Below are 19,615 nucleotides of genomic sequence, written 5' to 3' on the forward strand. Positions count from 1 at the left end.
TCAGAAATGGTGCTGCACCAGCCACTTTGGCAGCTGGAACAACCACATTTCAGGTGGTATCACCTCTGCCACATCAGTTTTCCATGTGATGGATCCAGAGGTATCTTCGTCATCTGGTATACTGACATGTCCTTCACTTTCAGTGAGGTGGGGCAATGAAGAGGTGGTTAGCCAGGACATCTGCTGATTTTTGTGTACATTCAGGACCAAAGTCTGCCTTGAGAGGTCGGCCCCATCCCAGTTCACTTCTCTTTCATTAAGAACACATTATTTTGGCAACAATGGCCACATATTTGTGGTGATTTCTAGGTTAACTTATTTTCCTAGATGAAACAAAAATGTTTCTGAGTTGAAACAAGACTACCTCAAGTATGTCTCCATGTTTTGGTGTCTTGTCTCCATGGTGTAGTGTCTTTACTAAGAAAGGAGAGGTGTATTCAGAACAGATGGCATCCGTCACTCTGACATTAAGTTTAAATGGATAGGGTTTTGAAGACATTGGCAGTGCTCTAGTGTATGAAGTCCGCCTTTGTGTATGTGCTGGAAGGGGAAACATTGTTAACAAAGCTGGGGTTACATCGCAATGCTATTACATCGCGGTTTTTACAAAGCAAGTCGTTACAACGACTTGCGCTGGATGACGCTCTAGGACAAGGAATAGTACAATGTACTATCCAACACCTTCCCTACTGTACGTAGACTGAAGTTGGAATAGTAAGTTATACTACTCCTAAGTCCAGCGCCCTCCAACGCAAGTCGTTGTAACGTCATACATTCGCTGAAAGCCGCAGGACATGTTTTATTCCTGCTTCTTTGTGAACGTACCAGAATAAATGTGTGCTATCTAACCATGTTTTGTTTTCTTTTCAGATTTTTCCTGCTATCCTCCTCTAAGGTGGAAGACCAGGAGAGAGACGCTTGAGTCCTCAGTTCATGGAGTGAGACATGGACCTGAGTGAGAGCTGGATTCTGGACGAAGTCAATTGGCTGGCTCAGATTGGAATACTTCCCCACCCTGGAAGCACCAGAGAAGGTACAGTGCTGTTACATTTGGCCAGATCCTTGCTTCCTGCCATAGAATAAAAGCAAAATCCATATCTGGTTACACCTAGATTTACATTTATTCATTTGAATGATGGTTTAGCACTTGCTAAAGGGTATCCCAATGGATCTTTCACCCTACAAAGCAATCGCACTGTGAGGGCTGAAGGGCTGAAGGGCATTTACTCCCTAAAATAACATTTGGATTAGACACACAACACCCTTATCTACAATGTTCTATACAGAAAGGGAGAGGAGCAGAGCTGGGGCATGCAAGGGGCAGGGGTAGACATACACCACTAATGTCTACAGCTGCTTCAGTGCCAATCCACACATTTGGAACTAGACATATTAGATCAGGGCTCTCCAACATTTCTGCAACAAAAGCTACTTATGTTCAATGAAAATCATCCCCAGCTACTAATACTAGTGATGTAAAAGTGTTCACCCGATCCAAGTGTGTCAGCAGTGATCACATCAGAGCATTAGGCAGGGTTTCCATCAGTAATGTAAAAAAGGCTTTGGGAATTTGAACTGAAATAATACATGGGTAGTACATACAAACCATAGCTGAAGTCCCCTTGGCACCAAGGTATAAATATGAGTAACTCAAATAATAGCTTTAAGCACATTTTGAAAATGCAACTATTTTTCTACAGACATAAGCTTGTGAGTTGTGAAAATACAAATTTTTGTCTTGAATACATGCTTTTTAATTTTGGTATACATATAATAATTCAACCAAGCAAACGCTTTGATAGTCATAAAGTACTCTTTGGAGACCCCTGAACTAGATGCATACTGGGGCGCACAGCCAGGGCTAGCTCAAGCCTTATAAACATGAAACATGCCACACAATCATCTCTCACTCTCTACAACACAACAAACGACCAGCTGCAATAAACTGCCAGCCCTCAGCAATACAAATCAATGCAATCCACAAATCCACAGGCACAGATTATAATTGTATTGATCGCCCAAGCCTTTGGGTGTTCTGTAACTCTGTTTTATAAACTAAGGCCAAACCTTCTTTGTTCATAGCATTATATACCTAAACCCGGCTCCTAATTATGTTAAATCTTTGTGGGCATTTTACCAGCAAAAAAAATGATTGTGGAACAGTTTGAGCATGAATGTGTTTTGGTCCGATTGCCTCTTAACTTGTATATTGACAATTTGCCTAGAGAAATTCCTTCTCCCTACTACTGGATTTAGTCAATATGGAATATTATCCTATGCAGATGATGTCATCATACTGTATTCAGATCCTAACTGGTTTTGAAAACTAACCCACATCGGGCCCGATTCACAGAACTAACTTGCTGTTTGCTGGCCGGAGGCGGGAGAGCCCTCTGTGTGCTGTTTGTTTTAAAGACTGCTCCCTCTTTCTTTCCTGAAGACCTCGCGGTACCCGCTGCGCGGGTCCCGCTTCGCCCGTGTGCCTGGGCAGCTGCTTCGCTTTCCGGTTTGCCATCTCCTGGATTGAAGGCGGACAACAGGGCTGCGAGCGCCAGGTGAGGTACAGGGACTCCATTGCCCAGGAGTCCCTGCGCTGTCATCACCTGCACCTGGTCGCTCTCCCTGTTTGTCCCGCCCCTGAGCACCTCCTCTCCATAACAGGAGTGGGAAGAGCCGCTGCGCGGGAGCGCGCGGGAGCGCGCCCGGGAGAAGCCCGGGACAAGGGCGGGACCGTCTGTGGCCGTCCGGGGCCGAAGGAGGCCGGGCTGGGCCCACTCTCTTGGATTTCATGGTTCGGGACTATTACCTTTTAGTTTATTTATTGACTCAGATCCCCCGGCAGAGTGGAACTCACTACGAACACCATGCCATCCCCGGTAAGAGAGAGCACCCCATCGAAACCAGTTGTAGCCAAAAACCGGACTCTCGAAAAATACTTTACCCGGCAAGCAGGGGAGGGGGATAAAGAGTGTAACCTGTCTAGGTTAAGGGCCGAACGGAGACGCTCAATTGATAATATGAAAAACACCCTCCTGGGAGATCAAGTCCTTACACCCAGGGAAGAGCTGTCTAGAATTGATGATGTCCCATTATTATTGAGGGATTGTACTAATATCTCACCAGGGGCAGTTATAAGTTCAGCGCCAGGCAATAGCCCGAGTCCTATTAGGTCGAGAATTGATTTAGTGTCCCAACTTCCCCCGGCCCCTAAACCGAGGAAAGCTACATCTAAACCGTCTAACATTCAAGTAGTTTTTGGACCCCCCCCCAATAAGCGCAGGAGGAAATCTAAGGGTAACCAAGGGAAGAGTCAACCAAAGGTTTTACACTCGGACTTTGGCAAGTCCCTAAAAACCCCAATGCCGGTAGGAAAACCACCGGTGGTCTTAGACCCAAAACCCATTGTTAAGGATTCAGCTCCTGGTACGATAAAAGACACAGGAGCGGTTATTGCTAACATTCCCTTGTCTGTTGTCCCGCTTGGAAATGTAGAATTCCTGCTAAGGTCCCTGCTATTGCCGATCAGCGAGAGTATTAAAAAGATAGAGATCAGACTAACCATTTTGGAGGCGACATTAGGTAGTCTGAAAACTCAAGCTGGCCGACAGGGAGCGCAATCTGATCCCATTCTCCCTACCGTAGTGCCCCAATTGACGGCAAATAGCGTTGTTACTCCAGTCCCTTCACAAGCCGTGAATGTGGCTCTCTCACAACAACAACTCCTAAGACTAAAGCCTGTCACATTCAAACCTCCCCCTGCCAATATGCCCACCCAACCACCAGGACCTGTTCCCCCGGCACAGCCGGTAGGTAATACTATCCCAACCCCATTAATGAAGCTCACCCTGAGACCACGCAGACCTAACTTACCCCCAGAGACTAACGCTTTTACGGTAGTCATGGCGGGTGTCCCCCCACTTGAGGAAGGGGAAAGGGAGGACTTTTGTGCCCTGAAAAGTAGGGTAATCAAGTGGCTAAATATAAACAGACCCCTTCCGACACATTTCAATAGTGAAATAATAATGGTAAGAAGGGTACCATGGGTGGGGAGAACACAAAAATCTATAAAAGGGGATTGTATACTAGTGAGTTTTAGGGATACAGGCACGGTGGAGTTTATATGTCAGGGTAAAAATAGCTCGAGGGAATCTACCATCCAGACCCTCCATGTGTCGTTCTTTTTCCCAATTAACCCGGGCCCATTTCAGCAACCCCAAACCCATGATACTTGGGAGAGGGTTGGGAGGAGGGGGAGACATCAGGCCTTACACCCCAGACCGATAGTTGGCCGACCGGAACAACCCTTTTATACTCATAACCAGTTCAACTGTTTGTATGGACTAGAGGGGGTCGACTGACATACAGATAATACCTCCCATGGCTGTATTAAAAAGGGCGACCTGGCAGAAACATGGGAGGAGCTAAGTTTAAAGGCTGTACAAATTTCGGCGATTGGCATGGGGGATTTAATGTGTGTTGAACCGGAGGCAACAGTTAAAAACAACATAGGAGGGGTACCTGAACAGGAAATTCAAGGGCAATTGTTGGAATTAAGATCAAGGGATCAGGAGGGAGTGGAACGGAGGGGAGCGGAGGTGAGACTTATCTCATGGAACATAGCTGGCATAGCGGGTAAATTTCACAACAAGGAATGGGCTGAGTACATTAGGAAATTTAATATTATATGTGTACAGGAGACATGGGCAGTGGAGAATAACTATCACTTGCAGGGTTACAAGTGTTTTTTTGTTCCTGCGAGAAAGTCTAGTTCTGGGAGAGCTATGGGTGGCCTGTCTCTCTATGTAGATCTAGATCTTCCAGGCACTTGGTCCTTCCCAGATTGGTCCTCACACGGGATCCAGGCAGTTCGGTTTCATGGAAAGGGGCTACGGTTTTCTGTTTTTAATTTGTATAATACCGAGTCAGCAAATAACCTCACCCCGGTACTGACTGAACTCGAACAAAGGCTGGGACAAGAAATCGCATCTCAGAACAAGGGCCCATCCCATGGGTTGGTGGTGGCGGGGGATTTTAATTGCCATCTCTGTCCTGCATTAGTTAAAGTAAATACAGATTGGGAGCAATGCCCAATTCAGAAGGGGCCTCATTTTTCTCACTCACCTACTGGAGACGCTCTTAGGTCACTCCGGCTGAAGTACGACCTAGAGCATACCATCAATATGATAGGCCCACAGCCGGACGGCACACTCCCACCAACTTTTAAAGGCAGGGGCTGTTCATCTATTATAGATTATATTTTGGTCTCGAGATCCCTGGTCAACAAAGTAATTAGTGCAGGGATAGATTGGAACAGCTTCAGTGATCATAACCCGCTTGTTTTAACGTTCATATATAGGGCGGGACGAGGACCTAATGTCCACCACTTAATAGGGGAGAGGGTCACTGACCAAGGCAGGAGACTGAAGTGGTCTAGAATAGATGGGGCAAAATTTTATAAAAACTTGAGCAACATGGGTCTCCGGGCCATAAATGATTGCTTGGATCTGGAAGTACAGGGCGCAAGATTATTAGAAAAGTTTGAGCACATTGCAAATCTGATAGATGGGCTACTGAGGACCAATGTGCCCATACGTAACCTGGTTAATCCCCGGTGGTTTGACCAGAATTGCTCTAAAGCACTGAGGGAACTGAAATGCTCTCTTAAGTTAAAACCACGGGACCCACAAAAAATCAGGGCAAGCAGAGATAAATATAGAAAAGAGACCAAAAGGAGGAAACTTGCTTTGCAGGCAGATGCCTGGGCAGATCTGAGAGAGGCTGGGGAAAGAAGGGACCTAGCGGGGTTCTGGAGAATCATCAACAATCCGACCTTTTTAGAAAATGATTCTCCAGAAATAGGGACCAATATCCTACCGGAGCAGTGGGTTACCCACTTTAGGAGTCTGTACAACCATGATTCAGGTAACTTTGTAGAACTACCAGCAACTCAAAGCCATGCTCTACCGGCAGTGTTTACTCTTAAAGAGATCACTGTAGGGATGGAAAGCCTAACCAAGAATAAAGCCCCGGGTCCGGATGGAATTCCCCCTGACCTCTTTCTTAGTAATATAGACCTATGGGCCCCCTTGATGACTAGGGTTTTAAATGCCGCCATCTCCTGTGGTCTCCCCCCATCATGGTCCAAAGCGATTATTGTGCCAATTTTTAAAAAGGGCAATAAGGACGAGCCTAGATGTTATCGGCCTATCTCCCTGATCGACGTCTCAGCCAAACTTTTGGGAAGGGCAATTTTGAACAGATTGTCAGAGTGGACCGAAGAGAATAACATCTTTTCTGATACCCAATACGGGTTCAGGGCAGGGAGGTCCACCAGCGATCAATGCCTGAACCTATATATGCTGACTGCCAAATACACTCTGGCCAGTGATGAGCCCATTTACATGGGATTCATGGACCTGGCAGCAGCATTCGATCACGTCAATAGAGGGAAGTTGTGGGACATGATGACAGGTCTGGGGATTGAGAGCGGTCTAATTACCATTTTAAGAGAGCTACACACTGACACCACGGCCACAGTAAGATTTAATAGGGAGGGGGGATTGTCTGAGTCCTTTCCATGCAAAAGTGGAGTCAGACAGGGTTGCATCCTCGCCCCTTTTTTGTTCTCCCTTTATATTAATAATTTAGAACAATCTCTCTTGGGTCTAAAAGCAGATTCTCCAAGGATTGGGTCGCGGCAAATCCCTGTCCTGCTTTATGCAGATGACGCGGTCTTGCTCGCGCGTACACCCCGAAGTTTGCAAATTTTGATAGATGGGTTCGTCAACTTTATGAGTGATTTGGACCTATCTGTCAACTTAAGCAAGTCTTATGTGCTCCTGGCAGGCAAAAAACCCTCCTCTAAATCAGTTTATACAATAGGCACCCACCGCTTAGAGGAGGTTAAAACGTTCTCCTATCTTGGAGTAACCTTTGATGGTCTTCTCCAATTTAAGTCCCTGGTGGAAGAACGCTGCAATAAAATGATTGCCTCCAATGGGGCTATAGCTGGTTATGGCAGGAGGCTGGGCAGGTGGAGCCCGGAACAGATGATGATCCTGTACGACTCTGTAACATGTTCCAAAGTAAGCTATGGGGCAGAAGTCTGGGGCTTTGTGAATACGGCTAGAATTGAACAGGAAGAGAATAGACACATGAAATCTATCCTGAGGGTACCACCCAGTACTGTTGGATATATTGCTCATAGGGAGCTAGGGAGGCCACACCTGGGGGACTCATTAAAATTGAGGCCAATTGTGGCATGGCTAAAAATTTGGGCAAATCCAGACGCATATTTAACCAGAGAAATTCTACTGGATTGCCTGAGTAGGACTCATTGTATGCGCATCCCCTGGCTCAAATATGTGAGAAACACTCTTGAAGAGTTAGGGTTCGGAAATTTTTTCAGGAACCCCACAACCATCTTAGCACAGCACAAGAAACAAGTAGGGGAAATTTTCCTAGAGCGGAAAACCCAATGTCGTGCGGAGGTTGAAGGAGAGAAAAAGTCTGTGAGGGCTTACAACTTGATCAAGAGTGTGGAGGGTATGGAGCCCTATCTGTATCTTGTACATAATGCACAGGACAGATTCCTTATGTGTCGTTTCAGACTGAACTTACTTCCTTTTATGTTGGCCTCTCCACCAGGTTTTACCATGTCTATTGAGCAGAAGGGACCCTGCGGCTGCGACAATCGGTCTCCGCAGGATTCCCTTCATTTTACTTTGCTTTGCCCCTATTTTTCTATGCCCAGGCGCAGATTTTTAGTAGACATACTAAAAAAAGCCAAATTGGAACATGCTATGGATGCTTTAGTTTATTTGCAACAAGCTTCTGATCCGCTAACCTTATGTTGTATTATGAATTTTATTAAGGTGGCGGTTCGTTTAAGGATGACGAAGGGAGAGGAATGAACGACCTGGGATTTTATATTTTAAATTTATGGCCCTGTATGTTGGGATTTTTATTGTATTCATGTACAAGGATCTTGACAAAGATTTAATGCTTCTTTTAGCTGTGTATATATTTGTGTGTTTCTATGGTGTCATGATTTTGATTAAGATTTAATGTTTTTCTCATTTATGTATATATATGTGTGCTTTTATGGTGTTCTCTAAACACCGAATAAAGATTCTTGAAAATGAAATGAAACTTAAGACAAAATCCTAAACTTACTACCATTTTGGTATTCACAGAAGGCACGTTCTCATTTTGGTATTCACAGAGGGCACTTACTCATTTCGGTATTCAATCAATCAATCAATCAATCAGAGCATTTGTATAGCGCACTACTCACCCGGAGGGTCTCAAGGCGCTGGGGGGGGGGGTCCGCTACTGCTCGAACAGCCAGGTCTTGAGCTGCTTCCTGAAGGCGAGGTGGTCCTGGGTCAGGCGGAGGTGGGTCGGAAGGGAGTTCCAAGTCTTGGCGGCCAGGTAGGAGAAGGACCTTCCTCCTGTGGTGGTTCTTCGGATGCGGGGGACGGCGGCGAGGGCGTGGCTGGTCGATCGAAGCTGGCGCGTGGGAGCGTAGAAGTTGAGGCGGCTGTTGAGGTATCCTGGTCCTTGGTTGTGTAGGGCTTTGTGTGCGTGGGTGAGGAGCCGGAAGGTGATTCTCTTGTTGACCGGGAGCCAGTGCAGGTCTCTCAGGTGTCCGGAGATGTGGCTGCGGCGGGGGATGTCCAGGATGAGTCGTGCTGAGGTGTTCTGGATCCGCTGGAGTCTCTTCTGGAGTTTGGCGGTGGTTCCGGCGTAGAGAGAGTTGCCGTAGTCCAGACGGCTGGTGACGAGGGCCTGGGTGACCGTCTTCCTGGTCTCGGTGGGGATCCATCGGAAGATCTTGCGTAGCATTCGCAGGATGTTGAAGCACGACGAGGAGACGGCGTTGACTTGTCTGGTCATGGAGAGGGAGGAGTCCAGGATGAAGCCCAGGTTGCGTGCGTGGTCAGTTGGTTTGGGTGCGCTGCCCAGGGCGGGGGGCCACCAGGAGTCGTCCCAGGCGGAGGGTGAGGATCCCAGGATGAGGACTTCCGTCTTGTCCGAGTTCAGTTTCAGGCGGCTGTTCGACATCCATTTGGCTACGTCTGTCATCCCTTCGTGCAGGTTGGCTCTGGCGGTGGCGGGGTTGTTAGTGAGGGAGAGGATCAGCTGGGTGTCGTCGGCGTAGGAGATGATGTTCAGGTTGTGCTGGCGTGCGATGGCTGCGAGGGGGCTCATGTAGACGTTGAAGAGAGTTGGGCTGAGCTAGGAGCCTTGAGGAACGCCGCAGATGACTTCGGTGGCCTCCGATCTGAACGGGGGGAGGCGGACTCTCTGTGTCCTTCCGGTGAGGAAGGAGGTGATCCACTCCAGTGCCTTCTCCTGGATTCCGACGTTGCTGAGGCGCTGTACTAGGGTATGGTGGCAGACAGTGTCGAAGGCCGCGGAGAGGTCCAGGAGGATGAGGGCCGATGTTTCTCCGTTGTCGAGCAGGGCTCGGATGTCATCTGTAGCTGCGATCAGGGCGGTCTCGGTGCTGTGGTTGGCCCGGAAGCCAGACTGCGAGGGGTCGAGGGAGCCGTTCGTCTCGAGGAAGGCGGCCAGTTGCTTGTTGACGGTCTTCTCGATCACTTTGGCCGGAAACGGGAGCAGCGAGATGGGGCGGTAATTCTTGAGGTTGGTTGGGTCTGCTGATGGTTTCTTGAGTAGAGCGCTGAGTTCGGCGTGCTTCCAGCTCTCCGGGAAGGTGGCGATGTCGAAGGAGGTGTTGATAATGTCCCGCAGGTGGGGTGCGATGACAGCGTCGGCCTTGTTGAAGACGTGGTGAGGGCAGGGGTCTGTCGGAGATCCGGAGTGGATAGAGTTCATCGTGCGGATGGTGTCTTCGGTGCTGATCGGGGTCCAGGCGCGGAGGGTGGTGGTGGGGGGCGGTGGTTCGGTCGTGGCATGTGTTGGTTGAGTGCTGAAGCTGTTGTGTATGTCCGCGATCTTGTTGTGGAAGTAGGAGGCGAGGGAGTTGCAGAGGTCTTGCGAAGGGGTGATGTCGTTGTTTCCGGCGTTGGGGTTGGAGAGCTCTTTCACGATGTTGAAGAGTTCCTTGCTGTTGTGTGCGTTGTTGTCCAGTCGTTCCTTGAATGCGGTTTTCTTGGTGGCGCGGATCAGCTGGTGGTGTTTTCGGGTGGCGAGCTTGAGGGCAGTCATGTTGTCCGGTGTTGGGTCTCTGCGCCAGGTTTTCTCGAGTGCTCTGCAGTTCTTCTTGGAGCTCTTGAGTTCGTCGTTAAACCATGGGGCTTTCTTGCTGCCGGGTCTGCTCGGCGGGGTCTTCAGCGGGGCGAGGTCATCTGCGCAGTCGCTGATCCATTTCGTGAGGTTGGTGGCTGCTTGGCTGGGGTTCGTTGTGCTGGTGGGAGGGTTCTTGCTCAAGGACGTAGTGAGCTGGTCTGCAGTGATCTTGTTCCAGCTTCTGCGGGGAGCCTGTTGCTGGTGATGGTGGAGCGTGGTCCTTCTGTAGCTGAAGTGGACGCAGCTGTGGTCCGTCCATTGGAGTCCCGTGGCGTGGCTGAAGGCGATGTCCTTGCTGGAAGAGAAGATCGGGTCGAGTGTGTGTCCGGCGTAGTGGGTGGGGGTGGTCACCAGTTGCTTGAGTCCGAGGTTGGCGAGGTAGTCCAGCAGGGTGGTGGTGTTGCGGTCGTTGTTGTTCTCCAGGTGGAAGTTGAGGTCTCCGAGGAGGATGTAGTCGGCTGAGGGGAGGGCGAGCGGGCTGACGAAGTCGGCGATGTCCTCGCTGAATTGTGTGCGTGGTCCCGGGGGTCTGTAGATGAGGGTGCCTCTGAGGGTGGTCTTGGGGTTGACGTGGATCTGGAAGTGCAGGTGTTCGGCGGGTGCGAGGTTGTCGTCGGTGTTGTTCGTGATGCGGATGGTGTTCCTGTGGATGATGGCGATGCCTCCTCCTGTCTGGTTGACGCGGTCCCTCCGGATGATCTTGTATCCGTCTGGAATGGCGATGGCGATGTCGGGCGCTGAGGAGGCGTTCATCCAGGTTTCCGTGAGGAAGGCGACGTCTGGGTCTGTGGTGTCGAGCAGGTTCCAGAGCTCGACGGCGTGTCTGTGGACGAAGCGGGTGTTGAGCAGGATGCACTTCAGGTGGGTGCTGCTGGAGTTCGGCTTGGTGGGTGCTGATGTAGTGTGGGTCCGGTCGCAGGTGAACTTGCAGGAGTGGCAGCTGAAGGGTCCGTGGGTGCGTCTCGGTGTGGCTCGGTAGCAGCCCGGGGTTCGGCCGGTGTTGAGAGCGTTGAGTTCGGTGGAGTTGTAGGTTCGTCTGGTCGGCTTCCGACGGTGGGGGCCAGGGGTCCTGGCACCGGGCGCGGTCCAGGCGCGGACGGGCGCAGACGGGCTTACCTTTGGCGCACCTTCGGCGCACAATCGGTGCTCCCGCTGCACGCGTCCGCTGCGCGGTCGCTCAGGGGGCGTCATAAGAAGGGGGACGGGAGGGCGGGTCTGCTGGGCTGGGCGAGCGTCTGGGCCAATGGGCTGGTGGTGGGCGGGGCCGCAGGGGGCCAGCGGCGGGAAAAGTGGCGAGCGGGCGGCTCAGCTGTGGCTGGGCCGCTCGGGGGTGCTGGGGGGGCGGCGGTGGCCGCAGGCAGGCAGGAGGCTGGCAAGGAGGCTGGCTAGCAGGAACGGCAGGCGAGTGAGCAAGGGGGTGACCCGGCCTCGAGAGGCACAGTGGTCACTCTTGATTGATTGATTGATTGATTGATTGATTGCAGTTAGGAGTCCTAACTTTAGGACTCCTAAATGCCTTCTGTGAAAACCAAAAGTCTTAAAGTTAAGATTTTTCTAAGTTTAGGAGTAGTAAAGTTAGGACTCCTAACTTTACTACTGCTCAACTGAGAAAAATACTAACTTTAAGACTTTCGGTATTCACAGAAGGCATTTAGGAGTCCTAAAGTTAGGAGTCCTAACTTCTGTGAATACGGAAATGAGTAAGTGCCTTCTGTGAATACGGAAATCAGTAAGTGCCTTCTGTGAACACCAAAATGAGTAAGTGCCTTCTGTGAATACCAAAATGGTAGTAAGTTTAGGATTTTTTCTTAAGTTTGTTCTGTGAATCGGGCCCATAGTTTCTTTGGGGAAATAAATAAAAGAAAAATATGGCTATTGAAATTCTGATAAAATACAGGTGTTAATCAGGTTTTTTCTTTGCTCCTAAATATCAATTTAAGTTAATGGCTAAACCCAAGTGCTGTATGAGACAAAAGGTGCACTGTCCCTGTCTGCGCCATGGCGCAACCTCAGTTGTGTTTGCCCAGTTTAAACATGGACCCAGTTATGGCACATAATACTCTCCCCAGCTGCGACATGCACCCTGACAGTTTGCTCCTGCGCGAGGAAGAGGCTTCAGAAAAAGATGGACCCACGATTTGAGACAGCCGTGGCATCTTTTCACTGCCAGCTGGCTCAGCTATATTTTAAAGAGGGGCAGGGATCCACCTGCTGGCGGGCGCAGTGTGTGACTGCACCTGCCCCTGGGGGTTCGGTTAGGGTGGCCCAAGTAGGGTGACCAGATCATGAGAACCAAAAACCTGGACATTTTGCAAAATAGAAGAAGGACTACAATTTTACATCAATGGTGCTGCGCAGAATGACAACTCTTATCAACATAGGAACACAGAACGAGCACTAAGAGTATAAATAAAATGTCATTTCTAAAACCAGTATCATAGATGGTAACTAAATTGCTTACTTATAACAGCTGCTAACTAGCACAACTTTAGAATGCCTAATAAGTGCCTCTCACTGGTTTCAATCGACCCCCTGTAAAAACCGTGACATGAGCCAAAATGGCCGAAATCTGCCTGGACAGCTGGCGAAACCACGGGACTGTCCAGACAAACCCGGGACACCTGGTCACCCTATGCCCAAGACCCCACGCCCCCTCTCAAGGGGCACCCTCGGGGGCAAACTGATGTGCACCACCTCATACCGGTAGAACAATCAGTGCACCTCCCGATGGCTCTTTTGCCCTTGCATCAGTGTCTCATATATGGGGTGTGCATAAGGATAAAGGCCTACCTTCATTTACAACGGACCACAACCCCATGCAAATGAAGGAATCACACAGGCGCCTCTTGCAGAAGGGGAAACATAAAGGCTTGTGGCTCTTTTGAAATACCAAAGTGCATAACGGTTGCACAAAGTGGGCACCACTCCATTACGCCTCAGAGGCACTTTGTGTAACATGGACCCAGGTAGACAAAGCGTTCCTAATTGATCATGGGTTCCTGCTTTTTTGCGGTTTTGCTACAGACAGCTACATTTGTCTGTCGGAAATAACTTCGCATGGAAAACTCCACAGAGCCAATCTTTGCTCAGCATTGGATAAGCATCGTGTTACTCTGTTGCCTTGTGTGTGGCGCCGCGGCCAGGGCGACTGACGCTGGAATCTGGGGACCACGGTTCGATCCCCGGCTGCGGCGGCAGGTTAGCCCAGCACCATGTGACTCTGGGCAATAGCTCGCTTAATCTTCCCGACGGCCCCCCAGCGCCTAGAGACCCTTATGGGTGATTGTGCGCTTTACAAATGTGGACTTTACTTTACTTTGTGTTGCTTTCCTCCCCATCTGCTTGACCCACTAACATGAGCTTTTTGGTTTCATCGTCTGTAGATTCGTCATTGGCCCCTCTGCTCCCAACGCAGCATTACATTTCTGCTTTTCAGTGCCACCTAGTGGTTACTAGTCAAACTGCAGCAGAACTGTGAAGGCTAGAACATCTAACAGGCAGTGAAAATATCTATAGACCAGCACTGACAATGCCAGTTGATCTCGCTTGTATGTAAAGGTTAGCGAGACCGATTAGCATTGCCAGGGCTAGCTAACAAAAGGTATGGAGATATGTTGACTACAATGCACACAGCTTTCTATGCTTTATTCAGATAAAGCCTTGGCGGTGGAAGAAGTCGCTGAGAGGAGGTCAGGTAATTCACTTTCCACACCTAGGCAATGATACACAGTCCCTAGGCCAGAGATGTCCAGTATAGGTCAAGGAAGGATGAATCTATGCCAGAACTTTACATTTAGATCCATTATGTGTACGTTTATCTGATGTGGATAATATGCTGAAAATCTGGTATGGATCAGCCCATCCCGAATCTATGTTGGAACTGGAAACTACTGCCCATGTCCCTACCAGATTACACACCTATAGCTTCAGGAGTGACTCTCTGCCCCTCGGACAACTGTGAACACAAATTAAAACAACACCTGAGGCATCCTCTCGCTGGCTCCTGTCGACAGGAGTATGCGATGTGGGCATCGGCACCCTTACACTGCCTGTCATATTTACATTGTTATTCTGATGTTCATTATTTCCATCTTGTTTAATAAGTTTAGTGTGGCCTGACTGCCCCTTTCAGAAGGTTGCAAACTTGCTCAGCTCCCAAGTGTTTGCTTCATGCATAGGCTCTGCCAAGCGTGGATCAGAGGCATACATACTAACAAGTCCACATGGCATATGGTAGGGACATTTGCACTTGGCCTAATCATCCAGTGCTGGAAAGAACAAAGACTTTGGACAGAAAAGTCTCATCCACATATTCGTGGCATGCTTCTTCTCTGGCCACTCTGTCCCACCATGGTAAGATATTACCACCATGGTGGTCTCAACCTCAGAAAGAGGAAGATTAGATGAAAGTTGTCGAATATATGTGGGAGCCACAGGAAAACCTAAAACTACCAGTGCGTATGCTCAAGGGATTTCCTGTTTTTTTCAAGGTGCACAAGGCAGGATAAAAAATTACCATATCGATGTATTTTGAGAAAGGATGACTCATCTTTCTCTATGTAATGCCAACATGTGGCCGCACTATGGGCCCAACATGGGTCTTGGGCCTTCGTCAGGGCAACACAGGAACCTGCACAGTCCGTGCTGTATTGGAGGTTCAACCACGGGTCTACCGCCTGAAGAAAGTGTGACTACAGAAGAGGTCTCCATCTGGTGAGACCACTTGTATGTACCCACAATCTTTCTGGCAGCCTCTTGTGATGTCCATTTGTCTTCTTCGGCACGTGCCTCTCAGCTCCACTCTCACCAGCCTCTGACAAAATGAGAAAAGTTCGACGGACATCCCCTTGACTACAGATTTCCCCAGAAAATGGGAAGATAACAGTGATTCCAGTCACGTTCAATCAGTGCTTAATGTGTAAAAAAAATAAGTGCCAGGGCTCTTGTTGGGAGATCAAAGCAGCTTGCTCCACACAATGCCCCTGCTGTGCTGGCAATGATAGTAACAACACAACTTCTAACATCACACTTCTACAAGTGTGACAATTCAGACTATTTCAGGCACACAAAGCTATCTGACTAGCTTGGGCAACAGGTAATGCTAATTTTCAATGAATATTGAATTATTAATTAACTGTTCTTGTAGGGGTCGCCTCTAAATTAGCAAGACAAGGCCACCTTGTGGCAGACTTTCACAAGCGCTGGTGTTGACAATTAAATGACGGTGCTGAGCACCGGAAACCACCGGCTCAAATTAAGCACTGCGTTCAATAAAGGAAAATGGAATTATAACGAAAAGCATGACGATTAACCCAAGCAAGAATTGAGCAGACCAGCAGCACTTTGCAGCTGCTGAACGCTTGAAAAAAAAACAATCATGGCCATAGGGTAGGAAACGGGATAAGGAACATGGCTAAACAATTAAAGTGGCTTGCGTGATGTATAGCGGGACTAAAAAAAATAATTAAAAATGGCAACAGGACAGGGAGCTGGGGGGGCATCAAGCAGGGAGTTTGGGGGAAGTATAAAAGAATGCACACATAAAGAGCAAGAAACACGTGCACTTCAATGGAGTGCTCAATAACAAAAAATGAGTCCCATTAAGTATGCCGTTGAATGATACAAATGATCCAATCAGAACAGTGCTCCTAGGCAAGACAAGCACAAGAATAGGAGAGAGCCAATGAATCGAGAGCAGACAACTGAAATAGACAACAAAGTCACCCCGTCAAGAACAAGGGGCTGACCCAAAGCCCCCTCTTAAGTATACGTTGTATATTGGAAACAGTAAGTGTTCCTTCCTACTGACAGTGACATTTGACAGTAGCTGAAATGTTATCAATCCTGCAAACCACATTGCTGTTAGTTCCAGTAGTATGGAAATACCAAGGACAAAGTATTGAAACTGAAATATAGCAATGTAAGTATAGGATTTGTTTACCTAATATATATATATATATATATATATTTTTTTATTTTCAAGACACATAGATGTGGATTTAGGAGAGTAAGTATATAATTCCTTTTTTTTTAACTGTTCTTTATTGAGATTTTTACATTTTTTTAAAACAACCCACCCCGCCGCCCCCCCCTCCCCACCCCCATACAGGCATTTTAAGTTCACATATATATACATTGGTGGATGCAGACATATTGTTGTACAAGTTCTTATATTATACAATAGAGATTATAATGGAAGCTTTAGAGACTTAATTAATCAGTATATTCTATCCATTGTATAAGGGGGTCCCATATTGCTAATCCTTTCTTTTTCTTATTCCTACCCTTCCTGCTGTAGATACCTATCTCCAGACTATATGTTGCTAATAATCGTGCTCGCCATTGTTGAAGCGTGGGTGGATGTGGGTCAAGCCAAGCCAATGCCAGACATATTCTAAGTACTGCCATTGCAACAAACAGAAGTCCCTTCATTTGGTTCGGTCGAGTATCGCCATCTGCCCCCAGGATTATTTCAGCGGTTGTTATCTCTATGTTTGTTTCAAAGATTCTTGAAAGAAAGATGGAGATCTCCCGTCTGATGGTACAGAGTTCCCTGCAAGTGGCGAGCATTTGAGTTATATCTACTTCAGGCAGCGCACATCTAGGACATTGCGTCCCCTAAACGTGCTCCATTTGGCTATTCTTTTAGGGGTATAATATAGTTGAAAGAAGGTTTTATAAAATTGAGCTTGCAGTTTGGTTGATATTAATATCAACCAAATCTGAGTCCAAGTTTGGAGTTAAAAGTGCTCTGCTGCATTTAAGTATAGTAGCCCACCAGTAAACTTTAAAATTAGGTAAGGCAAGACCTCCTCTGTCTTTTGGTAGAGTGACGAATTTCATGGCTTTACGTGATCTGCTATATCCCCAAATAAAGCCAGAAAGGATACCATCAATTTCTTTGAAGATCTGTTGGTCAAAGTTTAAGCAAATAGTTCAGAAAAAATGTAAGAATTTAGGAAAAAATAACATTTTAATTAGATTGCATCTTCCAATGATGGTTAAGTGTAGATTGTGCAATCTCTTCAAAGTTTTTCCCGTTTGTTTCAAGAGTGGGTTCAAGTTAAGTTTAACCAAATTGTTTAGATTTGAAGTGATGTTAACTCCTAGATATACCGCGTTTTCGACTACCCTAATATCGCAATAGCTGCTTTTGTTATTGGTTATGATCTGGGTTTTGTTTTGATTTAATTTGTAACCGGAGATTTATCCAAAGGTATTTGCTTCTTCTCCCATTATTTCACTGCTTCATTTGGGTTAGTTGTGACTATTGCGATGTCGTCCGCATATGCCAGTGTTTTAGTTTCTCCATTGGCGGTCCTCATTGGTGTTATGGCTAAGTTGGTTTCTAGCCTGCGAATGAACGGGTCTATGAATATGGCGAATAGTAGAGGGGAGCAGGGACAGCCCTGCCTTGTCCCTTTCGTCACATTGATATTGTCTGATATTTCCCCATTTATCATAACCACCGCTTCCGGGTTGACATACATCATGTGAACAGCTTTGATAAATTGTTCCCCGATCCCACTCTTTGACATAGCGGTCCATAGATATTACCAGGAGACCCTATTGAATGCTTTTTCACCATCTAGCAATATCAGTGCCATAGGGTCTCCTGTTACTTCCGTTATGTCAAAGAGTGTGATCACCCTCTGAATGTGATCAGTAGTTGATCTGCCTGGGACAAATCCATGTTGCCTGACCAAGATGATTTTATGTATTACTGGAGCGAGTCTGCTAGCTAGCAATTTAGAGTAAATTTTGGAGTCGTTATTTATTAACGTAATTGGGCGGTAGACCCCTAGCTCGGTGGGGTCTTTATTCTTCGTGGGAAATACAATCATTTTCGCCCAAGCCCAGGATTCGGGTGGCTGCCCTCCATGAAAAACTTTGGTCATCAACTTGGTTAAGATTCCTTTCAATTGTTTGCTAAATCTAGCATAAAATTCTGACGGGATTCCATCTAGCCCGGCTGCCTTACCCGATGATAGGCTATTTATTGAAAGAAGTACTTCGACCCGTTGTGGTGCTTCAGCCAGACTGTCTTGGTCGATTTTAGGTAGCTGAGTACCCGTAACTAAATCTAAATATTCCTTAATTTTGAATTGACTCAGTGTATAGATCCGTGTAGTATCTCTTAAATGCTTCCCTGATCTATTTGGGATCTTGCGTAATTCCATTGATGGGGTCTCTAATCTCTTTGATCGTATTTTCTGTGTTCTTCTGTCTTGTTCGAACTGCTAATTAATGTCCTCCCTGTTCGCCAAGTTCATAAATCGTTTCTTTATTCTGGGTGGCTTTACAGATGGCTTTTAGGGTGAAGGTTTCTACAATTAAGTTTTTTGCGCTAGCAACATGTCTTACAGCCCCTTCGATATTGGTGCCTCCCTGAATTGCACTCACCAAATCTTCCTCCTTTCTTTCTAGTTTGTCTTGTAGGTTTTTTAAGTTTAGTTTTGCCTCTTGGTTGCTTTTAATTGAGAATCTAAGAGTTTCTCCCCTGATTCCCGCCTTGAGTGTGTCCCAAACTACTTCCAGCGGGGCACTGCCGAGATTATGTTCTAGAAATTCTGGAATCTAGTTTTCTATGAGCTGGCAGTATTTTTCATTAGACAATAAAGCCCTTTCGAAAGTCCATATGCTGGGATCAGATTGCATCTTCCCGGTATCAATAAAGTCTATAATTCCTATATATACACCTACCTAGCGATATTTGTGTCCTCAATACTTGCCCTCAATATTCTGATATCAAAATATTTCAATGTTTCATATTCAGTAGTATTATCGTTCCAGTACACCTTCTGTTTCCTAGTTTCATCAGCCTCACACAGATGTAACCTGCACGTTCTTCCAGGTGTCAAGGCCAGAAGTTACTTTGCACATTATATCATAAAAAAAGAGCAAATATGCATGTTTTGAGTTTCAAACAAAGACAACAACAAAAATTGAAGCATGTTTTGCTATTGCTTAGGGTAGGTTGTCATTTCAAAAAGGAGGCGAAAAGCCCTTTAGCTGTCTCCAAATATAAACTGGCATCTGCCTATTCACGACCTCCTGCATCTTGCAAACCTGAACAGGAAGAGTAGCTTGCTCAATGTTATAACCTGTGTTTACTGTTTATCACATATTAAATAGGGGTGTCCAACAGCAGTCCAGGTGGGCTGAACGCATTCTGGAATCTTAAGCCAACCACTGACTCTCTAAATCAGTTTGATTACCCCATATAAGTGCATTTTATTTGGAGAGCTTGACAATCACCACTGATCCAGCCTTCATTCATGCACATTTATTATATCTGGAAAGCCTGAAAATGAGGACGGACCTGGCCCACGTGGACCTGTGCTGTATGCACCTGTAC

The 19,615-nt window shown here is 47.2% G+C and overlaps 1 protein-coding gene across 1 annotated transcript in view; it reads left to right on the plus strand.

The window, feature by feature from the left end:
* Positions 1-19,615, plus strand: part of AMOTL1 (angiomotin like 1) — a 431,088-nt gene that overhangs the window by 39,756 nt on the left and 371,717 nt on the right. Inside the window, exon 2 of the mRNA XM_078656975.1 lies at positions 871-1,033. Within this exon, the coding sequence (XP_078513101.1) occupies positions 946-1,033 (88 nt within the window). The 5' untranslated portion in view covers positions 871-945. The remainder of the gene's footprint in view (positions 1-870; positions 1,034-19,615) is intronic.

This window comes from Lissotriton helveticus, chromosome 8 (genome assembly GCF_964261635.1).
Source record: "Lissotriton helveticus chromosome 8, aLisHel1.1, whole genome shotgun sequence".
Taxonomy (NCBI): Eukaryota; Metazoa; Chordata; class Amphibia; order Caudata; family Salamandridae; genus Lissotriton; species Lissotriton helveticus.